General features: G+C 35.5%; 3 protein-coding genes across 3 annotated transcripts; 1 reads left to right on the top strand and 2 right to left on the bottom strand.

The window, feature by feature from the left end:
* Positions 1-88: 88 nt before the first annotated feature.
* Positions 89-784, bottom strand: BRETT_000224 (uncharacterized protein; the record flags this gene model as incomplete). Its single annotated transcript, XM_041278794.1, has 1 exon — positions 89-784. The coding sequence occupies one exon, from the start codon at positions 782-784 to the stop codon at positions 89-91; it is 696 nt and encodes a 231-aa protein (XP_041137008.1).
* Positions 785-1,153: 369 nt separating this feature from the next.
* Positions 1,154-2,794, bottom strand: BRETT_000223 (uncharacterized protein; the record flags this gene model as incomplete). The annotated part of the gene is made up of 1 exon (XM_041278793.1): positions 1,154-2,794. The coding sequence occupies one exon, from the start codon at positions 2,792-2,794 to the stop codon at positions 1,154-1,156; it is 1,641 nt and encodes a 546-aa protein (XP_041137007.1).
* Positions 2,795-7,180: 4,386 nt separating this feature from the next.
* BRETT_000222 (uncharacterized protein) lies at positions 7,181-8,015 on the top strand (the record flags this gene model as incomplete). The annotated part of the gene is given in 2 exon segments (XM_041278792.1): positions 7,181-7,664; positions 7,681-8,015. The coding sequence occupies 2 exon segments, from the start codon at positions 7,181-7,183 to the stop codon at positions 8,013-8,015; spliced, it is 819 nt and encodes a 272-aa protein (XP_041137006.1).
* Between the last annotated feature and the right edge of the window lie 4,913 nt (positions 8,016-12,928).

Genomic DNA, 12,928 nt, shown 5'->3' with positions numbered 1-12,928 from the left:
TTCCAGGACAAGTAATAAATATGATTCTATGCATCAAGGATTAAAATAAAGTGCTCGATGAAAAAAGTATTACTTCAATTTATAAGTATTAATGATGTGTAAATATGTATTTCGATGCTTCGGTAATGGATTCGTAAAGCATTTTTGCATTAGGTTTCTTCGAAACAACATCGGTTTTTATTCCTTTCATCCGTAAAAAGTGCTCGGTGGTTGGTCCTATTGTGGCTAGATTAAATGGTAGCGTCGGATCGTTACGTAAACGGTTTAAAATGTCCTCGGTCCCCTGCGGGCTGAAAAATACAAGCCAATTATCCTCCATTTCATCTAAAGTACTTAGCACCTCACAATATCGCTTCATGATGTCATCATACGGCTCTGTTTTATAAGAAACAAGCTCCTTCATTTGAAATCCTGCTTCCCGAAGTTTTTTGGGAATAGTGTCTTTTCTGATCTTACCAGTAAGAAATAATATCTTTCTAGAATCTGAGTGGTCGAAAATATCATCATTAATGATAATATCTGAAAGAATGGCTCCATTTCCCGCTTCCTCGCCCCCTCTTATATCTTTAAATCCAAGTTGTTTTAAAACACGAGCTGTTGCTGGACCAACAGTATACGATGGTTTCTTTAAAATATCATTCAAACAAGAGAATTTTTCTGTTCGAAGCTTTCTAATAATTATATCCAATGTTTCTATACATCTTTGGGATGTTATTATAAGCGCTTTATATTCGTTAATAAATTCTTTTGATTTCAAGAATTTCAATATAAGCTCTTCATTCATTGCTGTATGTTTCAGCAGTGGAAGAAAGGTAGGCCTAAATCCGCTTGCTTGGAATACATCGGCATATTGATCCTGTGGAACAGTTTTATTCTTTAATAATATAATACATTTCATTCCTAAACGGATTTGTGTATATATGTGCAATACCTTCCTATATTCTGATCAGAGATAAAATATTTGACCAAGTATAGTTAAATGTACGAATGTCAAGATTTCATATCATATGATTATGATATCAGAAAGCATTCTTGAGGCACTGCAAAAAAAAATATACCAAAAATTATATATCAATTAATTTCGAGATCGAGATTTTTATTTCGGATATTTCCTCTGTTAAAACTTTCTTGATTAAATGTTGGCTTTTCTTTGTCAATGCGAACGGCTCGCCTCTCCAGCGTGACATCTTTGCGCCAATTTCAAAGGTTTAAATGATTCATCAAATTCATCTCTCCAAGAAGATGTTGATATAACTGACTCATCTATAAAATTTGAGACTTCAGAATCGAATGAATCCTGACTCTCTTTACTGGACAAAGATGCATTCTTCAACGTGCCAAGAGAATCGTGTATTGTGTGAAAATCATTTAAGTGTTGACGAAATAACGAAAGATATTCTGTTGCCATGTTAATAAGATCAGATGTTAATCTCTTCCTAAAGTGTATTAAAATTTCAAGCAAAGAGTTTCCTTCTTTAGCACTGACAGATGATTCCGTCACGTTTTTTTTGAACCATTCGAATATGTCGCTCAATGATGCTGTGATTTTAATCTTGCACTCTTTGATAATGTAATTATCATTCTGATTTTGGACTAAATAGCTTTCCAGAACTATAATCCTAATAGAACTTATTAGTTTGATACAATCTCTTTTGCATATATTAACAAATTCAGATATCATTTTATATTGGCTTCCTAGTTTGTGGCCCGTCTCCTCAAACAAATTCAAACTTTCAAGTCTTTCTAACCCAAAGGCATGATACTGAAGCATCACAATATCAGTATTCAGCATACCGTAAATTGCTGATATCCATTCGCTCCCAGAATTCTCCGATGTCTCATATAAGACGGGGTTGGACGTGAGTATTTTAGAGCCTTGGATTGACCTTTCAAGCTTGTTCACTCGATCGTTCAAATCGGAAATAACAAGATCGTTTGCATCAGAATAAATTTTGAAGTAGCCAAAATCCTCAGACGATTGCTTGGATAACTCAGGCTGAGGATCTAACGAATGCTCATCCAAAACTAGTGATAATGTATGTGAATTGTTCATTTCATTATCCCGTTTACATTCAATCATTTCCAATTTCTTCCGAACCTGCAATGATGCCTCAAGACATCTTTCTAATCTTTTTTGTGCATCATCAAAAGACTTATCTTTAAATTTCGTGGAGTTACAGGATTCTGGTTGCCCTCCTGTGATTAATTCTTTTATGGAACCTTGAACAACCTCAAATTTTGATAATGCAGTGTCAAATAATATCTTGGAGTTCAACAATTGAATATTGCTTTTGTAACAATTTACTTTAACTATATCCACACTTTTATCCACCTCTAGCGCTGCATTCTCTGATTTATCTTCCAATTTATTTATTGTGGTATTTAGCTTTCTGACATTTTCATCCATTTCCTTATTCTTTTTTGCGAACCGATCCTCGGCATTGGATACTGATTTTTCAAGTGTTTTTATTCTTCTCAACGTTCCTTTTAATTCGTCATCAGTTTCTAAGAGATCAATGAATCCTCTTTTGATCTGTTCAATGCGTTCAATATTTTTTGTAACGGTAATTTCAACTTTCTTTCGGTTTTCGTATATGAATTGTTGAAGTTTTTTTTGTTGTATAACAAATTCTTTATTATTCCGCTGTTCATGTTCGTTCAAAGTCTTATCCACTTGAAGTTTATTAGAAAACAATGTCTGATTAATGCGCTTTTCGATGTCATCGTATCTCTCGTTCAATTCTTTAAGCAATGTTAATTGTGCCCGTTTTTGCAATTTATCCTTGTTTTTCATGTTAATATAAAGCATCAATATTAACGATATAATAATAAAGCAGAAAGTTATGCATATTGTAAACTTGAATTCAAGTTTTTTTTTAACTGCACTAAGTTCTGACTGTCTTATGATTGAATTATGCCTAAAGATGTTGGTCGAGTTTCGAGAATCTCTTTCTAACATTTTTCTAATATTCCTTTCATCCAAGTCATCGTTATGCCTAAATAAACTTGAAAGTATACCCATCATTATAACACATATAACAGTAGGTGCATAATTTCGGTTAAAAGCTGGTTCTATCCTGGTATAAATATTTTGCAAAAAGTTGTGACACATTCTGGCTAGGAGGTTTTTTGATATATGTGAGGTGGTACTTTCACCTAAATTGTAATTTGTAATAACATCAAAGAAATTAAATATGTTCATAGTATATATGTTTATATAGTTGCTGTTATTTAAAATTATGATTATAATCCATGAAAAGGAAAATGATAGATCCCAAATTATGATTTATTTTCTTACTAAGGAAAAGAATCCCTCATTCCTAACGGGTCAATATAAAATTTTTAACTGATTGAAATATTTTACCACATAGTTTTAAGTTTATCAAATGTTGATTATTAGTATATTGCTGATAATAAAAGAATATATATTCGAAATGTTTTATAAGTGGGTAAATAGTATTTTTTTGTAGTCCCCCGTGACTAGTCAAAAAATGTCCCTTAGTTGAAATATTATTACAAACCCGGAGTTTCATCGGATTTCTTTAATACATTTAATTGGATTTCCCATATTTACATTAATCCACTAATTGGACTTATTTTTATGATAGTTTTATTTGTTGATATAAGTTGATATGATGTATAGTCCGCTGAAAATGGACAACATAACTTCAAATAATGTGAAATGTATTGGGGTTGGCGTAAATATCAGGTTTATCAGTACTTAGCATACAGCGTGTAGATTATTCAAACAAATGGTTTGTGGGTTAACATTTAATATAAATTTCATCAATGTAATGAGTCCCGAATTAGAATGATATATTCTATGTAGTGGAAATTTTCTCCTAAATGTATGCACCAATTCATTTCTTTTTAACAAATGAAACGCCTTTTTGTTACGTTCTAGAAAACAAATTCATTTTGATGTGAACTTTTGGTTGAATCGCAGAGAAACCTACAAGTTTAAGCTAGAAAGCAAGCCTAAGGGAATGAACCTCTTTAATTGTTGATTTACCCTATGCAATATATGCATTTTCTCATTCCATTAACTCACCAAAACTTGTTCGTAAATATTGGTTATCCGCACACCAGGAAGTACAATTTGCACACATGTATAAAGAAAAAGGTATATAAATTTGCCTCCTAAAGTTCAAACGTCGACTAAACCGATTATGAAATAATTGGTAACAAAGGCGGAATGTGGTCAAAGCGTATATATCTCATGCGGCATATAAATTTTTGTCGGACATATGATAATATTACCTAGTATTAGGTAATCTATTATTATATGTCATTAGATTTATTTGTTTTGAGATCTGAACTTATTCTAAAATAACGAAGATTTAGAATAATATCTAATAGAGACAATCCTGGATAAAATGCACTAACTGTGTATGTTAGGGAATCAGCAGAAAAATAATTATGCGCGATCATAATTCTGTTTCTGAGAATTAAATCTTTTTTTTTATATTATGTATGATTACCTCACTTTATTTTCCTTTTTATTTTTACTTTACTTTACCTCTTTTTATATAACTTGTTTCTTCTACGAAGGGACGAGACCCGATAGCCTATTTTTGTCAGAGTATATAAATCCCGTGTGACATTTGTATCTGCTTAATTGCTCACATATCTCTGTGCCGTAGCACTACCGAGCGCGCAGATGCCCAAGGTTATGAACGAGATTGGTCATATATAGTTCGGATATAGAAAAGACTTCTGTTGCATAGAATGACCCCCATAACAAAATAGGGTCCTTACGAACACGTTTGTAATCCAGCAAGAACCCGAAGGTTACTCTTGGTTTCAGCTGAAGGTTCACTTCAAGATGGATTTCCTTATATGAATATGTATTGCAAATTACACAATAAAGTCGTCATCCCTTCTAAGAGACACATAGTATATAAGGAAAAAGTAGTACATACATATAAGAGATATTTTTCCGCAGAAGTGGAATAGGTCATTCTCAGCCGAAAGTAGATTAGGGAGAAATTTATTTCACAGGAAAAATTTCCCCGCGAATTATTTCTCATATCTGTCTGAACATTAATTTGATCCACATATTATAAATCAAATACCAGTTGAACCTTTATGCGTTATTAACATATAAAACATTATTATAACTCATAGGTTCCGACAATAAAACATTATTATAACTCATAGGTTCCGACAATTTTGCAATACAACTAGTTCGACTCCACTTGATGGTGACAGAGTAAAGGAAGTAAATTCATTTTCTTCTATGGTGACACATACACAATAGCTAGAATGTTAAAGGCATTAACATTATCACACAGACCACTTGGTACATTTATATCCACCCACTTAGGTAACCGACCTTACAATTGTCTGAATCTCCCCGACTGCTAGGTTCTTATTAGTTTTATTAAAGAAGTAGTTTGATAGCTAAAGCCCGGGAGTAACTCATAAGGTCTCTCTTAACTCCGACATCATTAAAATAAATATAACAATACTTCAAATTATAAACATATACAAAGGGGTGCATTTATCTATATCTTAGTGAATACAAACTAGTTGATTATTTCATTATACATTACTTCCACACTTACTTAAATTACATCATAACATTCTAAAAACATTACTTTACAACCTACAATATTTCATCTTTTAGTGGTTTGATTCAACACTTCAAAACCAACACACAAATCACTTTATACTTACATAATCTAATTAGTAATTTAGGTTCAAACCAAAGCAGACCCCTTACATTTTCTGTAAGGGGTCAAACCAAGCGCATATTGGTTTAAAGCCAGATAAAATATTAATGAATTCATTTACCTGATTAGGTAACACGGAAAGATATAAATAGTTTCCGAAATAATTTATGAGAAGCGTGAATAAGAAATAAAGCGTACTGAAAGGATAGTGACCCGAAGGACAATAAGAAAGAGCTACATCGGAATAAGCTTGTCGGACATATGAGAATATTACCTAGTATTAGGTAATCTATTATTATATGTCATTAGATTTATTTGTTTTGAGATCTGAACTTATTCTAAAATAACGAAGATTTAGAATAATATCTAATAGAGACAATCCTGGATAAAATGCACTAACTGTGTATGTTAGGGAATCAGCAGAAAAATAATTATGCGCGATCATAATTCTGTTTCTGAGAATTAAATCTTTTTTTTTTATTATGTATGATTACCTCACTTTATTTTCCTTTTTATTTTTACTTTACTTTACCTCTTTTTATATAACTTGTTTCTTCTACGAAGGGACGAGACCCGATAGCCTATTTTGCAATACAACTAGTTCGACTCCACTTTGATGGTAACAGAGTAAAGGAAGTAAATTCATTTTCTTCTATGGTGATACATACACAATTGTTAGAATGTTAAAGGCATTAACATTATCACACAGACCACTTGGTACATTTATATCCACCCACTTAGGTAACCGACCTTACAATTGTCTGAATCTCCCCGACTGCTAGGTTCTTATTAGTTCTATTAAAGAAGGAGTTTGATAGCTAAAGCCCGGGAGTAACTCATAAGGTCTCTCTTAACTCCAACATGGCGTCACAGACAGGATAACCAATTTGTGTGATTTTTGTGAAGAGGCAGATGTGTATGCCATCTTTTTTTCTTTTGAATTTAGTTGAGAATTCTACGAGAAGGAATTTTTTATTATGTCTACTGAATTTCTCTCAAGAAAAATTCTCGCTTGATGAAAATATTTTCAGGTTATGCCTCCTGGGAAAATTTTCTAAGATCCGTTATGAGTGTTAACAGATTGAGAAATTTGTGTAGATCGCTGATCATATCGATTACATAATCTCATTCATATTATCTTTATCAGCTGGTTTTTAACTGAGCTTCAGATACATTATTTCGATGCCTAAAGATGTTTAATGATTCGTTTACTTTTCAAGTGAAATCATATTTTGCTGCGCGTGAATTGTTGTTATCTCAATTTTGAGTCAAGGAAGCTGTTCCTACTCGATATTCTTAACGAGATGATCTCATATATATTAATCAGAAATTTGTCAGAAATGGAATTACTACCAAACTCTGCTATTGATGAATAGAGCTGCTTATGCAAATGGAATTTGTTCATAGAATACTGCAAGCCCTACTTATTATTCTGGGAACTTACGATTGTGACAAACATTGAATTACATCAGGATGGTTTAGGAATGTTTTAGATGTTATCAGGCATGATGATTATTAGAAGCCTCTTTAGTGTTTATGTCAACATCATTGACAATGTCATTACATCTATAAAATGGTGTAGTTGCTATCACGGGGATACAGATATTTTGGCCCATCTTAGACCCGGTGTCGCTGAATCGATTAAAGGAAATTGTTCAGAATTTGATGAAATAAACGACTTAGTTGAATTTAAGAAATGGATCGAAAGAAAAGTCAAGTCTAAACGTAATGCTGCGATTGTTTCGAAGTCGCTTTCCAAGTCAATCTTTGTGACTTCCAACAAGCAAGGTTATTCCAGCATTTCGAAAAACAAGAAAAGACAAGAGCCGCCGAATAATAACCGTTCGCATGGATCTGATCATCAGAAGAAGGATCAATCTAACAAAGGCAAGAAGAATGAGAGGAAGGAGAATATGAATAATGTCAAATTGAGCGATGAATCTACTAATATCTCCGAGTTACAAGTCCTAGGCAGCGTGCCAATGGATAGTTTGAATACTCCGAGGCATTCGAGATTTTATCTTAATTGATAATGGCGCTGCCATTAGTCTCACAGGTCATAGGGAATGGCTACATGATTACATGCCTTTCCGCAAGGACGATAAAGTTTTCTCTGTTGGTTATGACGATAGTCAAAAGAAATTGGAAGGTTCCGGTAGGATAATCTTTAATTACATGGGAAATGTTCTTACACTCTACCTACACTATTATGAGGGTGCTCCTACTATCTTTTCAGAAGACGATATCAACCGTTGCCCTGAATGCCGAATTCAGACCTACTTTCACGATTTTGGTACCAAATCTCAGACTTATTCAAAGGTTCTCAATGTTGGAGATTGAATGTATTCAGTTAGTTCAAGTTAACAAGCTATGGTATATACCAGGTGATTTTAATCAGTTTATGATTGGTGGAGGACAATTGCATATAAACAACTTACATCTTAAATTGGCTCATGCTAACCTTAGGCTAATCAAAAAAAGTCTATTAATCAWKGGACGATTACTGCTTCGAAAAAGGAAATAAAGGAACTTGATGAATTGCTCAGCAAAGGTTGTGTTGATTGTATGGAAGCGAAGGCGAGAGACGAGCAAATGCTATAGAGGGTTCAAGAGACTATTACTTGCGTCCTATTCCTTTTGATGTTGTTTATTCCGATGTTTGCATTGTCTAGACGCACACGAGTGTTGGCGAAATGGGTTGCTTTGTTACTTTTAAGGACCAATATACTAAGTATACAACGGTTTTTTATGATGAAACACAAGAGTGATGTTGCTCGTGCARTTGAAGTAAATATMGTTCGATGGGTATCAAACCAATTTAGCAAGGAAGGATACAGAGTGCATAAAATCTTCCTCAGATAAAGGTACTGAATACTTAAATGCTGAATTGAAAACCATATTAGAACGTGAAGGTTAATTGAAGCTTCATACTACCTCCGGTTATACATCTGCGTCTAATGGTGTTGCTGAACGCTTGAACTTAACGATTATGAATGATGCGCGTGCCATGTTGCATTCTGGTAAAGTTTCTCACAATTTTTGGAAGGAAGCTGTGCTATATTCAGTATTTGTCAGGAACAATCTCGTGAATGATAATATTGGAACCAGTCCGTCACTTAAACTCAAGTTTATGTCTCCCAAAACTAAGGATTTGCATATCTTTGGTGAACTTTGTGAGGTTACTTACCCTCCGAAATACACACCTAAGCTTGGGGAAAGGGCTGTTCAGGGCATATATCTTGGATGGAGCAATGAAACCTTTGGTTGCCAAGTCTTCATCCCGAATACGCCAGGAGACACACGTTACGGTACATTTACGGATACACGCCATGTTCAATTTATGAACCCGTCTGTACTTTATACAGACTATTTTCTTACACCTCAATCACGCGTGGATGATTCATTGCAGTCACTTTATGATCCAAGAATTGAGATTTTTGCCGATCTATCTGCTGATGATGCATCAAGTGATATTTCTTCTGAGGTCCGAGTATTGTTGGATTATCTGAAGGTCAGAATGCGTCATCTATTCCTGTTGACAGAAAGCTCTACGACGATGCTGCTATGCAGACCGAGCTATCTGAAGATGATGATCATTCGATTGTGACAGAGCCCACATTGCGTGCTGGCAGTCCAATTGTATCCAGTTCAGACGATGACTACGAAAGTGATTCTGACTGGGTGCCAGATTCAGATGATAATTCAGACATACTGTCTACTACTTCTTCTACGTCTGAGGACTACTCTGATGATATTGAGAGCGCTGCCGACTTACGTGAAGTCTCAAACTCAGAGGAACCTCAGACTATCCAAGCATCAGACGAGAAGCCTACAGCGGAAACTACTATGCTTTTCGACTTGGATGCAGGAGATCACTCAACTCCTCAACTGCATTACAGGAAGCCAAACTTTAAGAAGCCTGCCAAGGGTACTAAACCCAAGAAAGTTTCATCGAAGCCCGCTCCTAATGCGAAGCGTTCACCTATGGTTGGTCATGCTGGTAAGATTAAGGGAGCGAAGCATTCAATGCCCCAAGCTCCTAAGGAGAACGTTAAAGCTGAGAGATCTACTGCAACTTCTACTGACGACAACCCTGTTGTCGGTGGAAAGGAATCGAACAATCTTGCTACTTCCAGAGTGACAGTTCCTGAAAATATGGAAGCACTGAGCACGTTAAATCGTCCGTTGCCCGTGGTCGAACCTGAGAAATTTGCAGTTTCTGATTCACCAAGTTTAAATGCTGGTGAAAAGGATTATCAGAGACTAACTGGACACAATCACACGGAGTCCAAGCATCATACTACGACCAGGCATCTTAACATCCCTTTACAAGCAGAACATGAAGATGATCGAGCATTACTCAACTCGTCATTGGATGGAGAAGTCAATCACTCTAAGTTACCTCAAGTTACTTCACCTCATGATACTTTGGCGGACAAATCCGGATCCTCTGGCCATAAGATATCATTTCAAGTGATTCCTGCGACTTCTGCTGGTGAAAAAGTGAAGACCGAGAAGGGTTCAAGCCGTTTGAACAAGTCCAAATTCTCTTCCTTAGAGCCTTTTAGGACTGGAACTCGTTTATCAAGAAAACATACTTATGATGATCTTGTGAATGGGGACACCCGTTCCTCGGTGCCGTTGATTAACAGCACTCCTGGCGAATCTTCTGCTCCTGAGCGTACCTATATGGTTGCTCGGAAGAAGCCACGGATTTTTCAAGTGTTGTTAAGCGACATTTATCTCGCAGCTAATCCGAAAGGTTACAAACAAGCGATGTGCAGCAAGGACGCTGCAAAATGGAAGGCAGCAATTGATGACGTAGTTTCACTCTCATCATATACATAACACATGGGATCGCAATCCAATTCTTACAGATGATCCGAAAATTTTGAATTGCTGCGTCTCCACAAGTTGGGTTTTTACCGTTAAATCTGATGGTCGACGCAAAGCACGTCTCGTTGCTCGCGGTGATCACCAGAAGGAGAATACATATTCAATTACATTTTCTCCAACTCTTCGACCAGAGATCATGAGAGCGATTTTTGCTCTTATTGCTACTCAGCATTGGTTTATGGCTCAGTTTGATGTCAAAACTGCTTATCTATACAGTCCTATTGATACCGAATTGTACATTTATCAGCCTCAAGGGTATTCTACCCACACAAGGCATGCAAAAGTGCCATCCGGCATGAGGGTGGTCTATAAGCTTAACAAAGCTTTATATGGTCTCAAGCAATCGGGCAATTTGTGGCATAAGGAAATTCAGAAACATTTGGCCAAAATTAATTTTGAAAGTTCCCACCCTTTTCCATCCACCTACATTCATAAGAATCGGAATGGAAAAGTCGATTGCGTTGTTGGTTTATTTGTGGATGACATTATTGTTGGCGCTTCGAATAAAGCTATACTGGACAAAGTTTACAAACATATATCTGGTAAATATGAGCTTAAAACGATCCAACCTGATAAGAAGACCAATTTACAGAAGTTTTTGGGGATTGATCTTAAAATGGATGGTCGTGTGAAAAAGATTAAGCTATGTCAGTCTGCCTATATCGAAGAATTCGTTGAGAAGCTTCACCTTACTTTTGCTAGAAGCTGTGCTACTCCGTTAAGTCCAAAATTTCTACTTCGATACTGCGGAACATCCGTTAGAAGCTACTAAGGAGATGCTTAATAAGGCAGTCAGTGATTTTCGACGCAAAATTGGTTGTTTATTATACGTCGCGGTTATGACAAGGCCTGATATTGCTTATGCTGTTGATTACTTAGCGCGTTTTTCGACGTATCCTCATCGTCTAGTCGTTGATCAGTTGAAACATGTTTTAAACTACCTCTATCATAGTCGTTTCAAATCTATCATTTATCAACACACTTCGGAAACTAAAATGGATCATTTGATTTGCTACTCAGATAGTGACTATGCTCAAGATCCGATTACAAGGAAGTCCATGAACGGATTTCTCATCATGTTTTCGGATGCACCTCTCTATTGGAAGTGCCAGTATACCCCATTGGTCTGCAAGTCATCTACTGAGGCGGAACTTCAGGCAATTTACCTACTTTCTAATGAGCTTGAATGGTTTCACCCTCTCATGAAGTTCATGTCCGCTTATCAAGGCGAAGGAAAATATCCTGAACTTTTAGTGGATAACAAATCCGCTGTTGATACGATAGTTTATGGTAACTTTTCACCAAAATCAAAGCCATACGCTGTCAGGAAAATGTTTAGAAGAACGATTTGAAGAGAAGCGTTTCATTATCAAACACGTTAGTACGAAGGACCAGTTAGCTGATATTCTTACTAAACCTATTACTACCAAGGTATTGGGTAAGTTAAGGAGCATGATTATTCAGATGCTACAAATCAAGGGAGCGTGTCGGACATATGAAATATTACCTAGTATAGTAATCTATTATTATATGTCATTAGATTTATTTGTTTTGAGATCTGAACTTATTCTAAAATAACGAAGATTTAGAATAATATCTAATAGAGACAATCCTGGATAAAATGCACTAACTGTGTATGTTAGGGAATCAGCAGAAAAATAATTATGCGCGATCATAATTCTGTTTCTGAGAATTAAATCTTTTTTTTTTTATGTATGTTACCTCACTTTATTTTCCTTTTTATTTTTACTTTACTTTACCTCTTTTTATATAACTTGTTTCTTCTACGAAGGACGAGACCCGATAGCCTATTTTGCAATACAACTAGTTCGACTCCACTTTGATGGTAACAGAGTAAAGGAAGTAAATTCATTTTCTTCTATGGTGATACATACACAATTGTAGAATGTTAAAGGCATTAACATTATCACACAGACCACTTGGTACATTTATATCCACCCACTTAGGTAACCGACCTTACAATTGTCTGAATCTCCCCGACTGCTAGGTTCTTATTAGTTCTATTAAAGAAGGAGTTTGATAGCTAAAGCCGGGAGTAACTCATAAGGTCTCTCTTACTCCGACAAAGCTGACTAATATTCGTGTGGCGACTGCATATGCAAAACAACAGGTTTTTGCATGATCGCGGGTATGCTGAATTCACATAATGTGATGTTCCCAAACAGGATGGATTCCTCTTTGGCATATAATTTGTATTGTATGAAATTGGAAGAGAATGGAAGAAGTGTCATTCTCCATTTAATATAAATATGCGCCCTTGCCTCCTTTGATACAGAGGCAAGGTTAGATTATGATTTAGTTATTTTTCTAGAAGGGGATTGAAAGGAGAAGATAAG

Source organism: Brettanomyces bruxellensis, chromosome 8, assembly GCF_011074885.1.
Source record: "Brettanomyces bruxellensis chromosome 8, complete sequence".
In the NCBI taxonomy this organism is placed as follows: domain Eukaryota; kingdom Fungi; phylum Ascomycota; class Pichiomycetes; order Pichiales; family Pichiaceae; genus Brettanomyces; species Brettanomyces bruxellensis.
The sequence above is the reverse complement of the archived record's forward strand: the minus strand, read 5'-3'. Positions and strand labels throughout refer to the sequence as shown.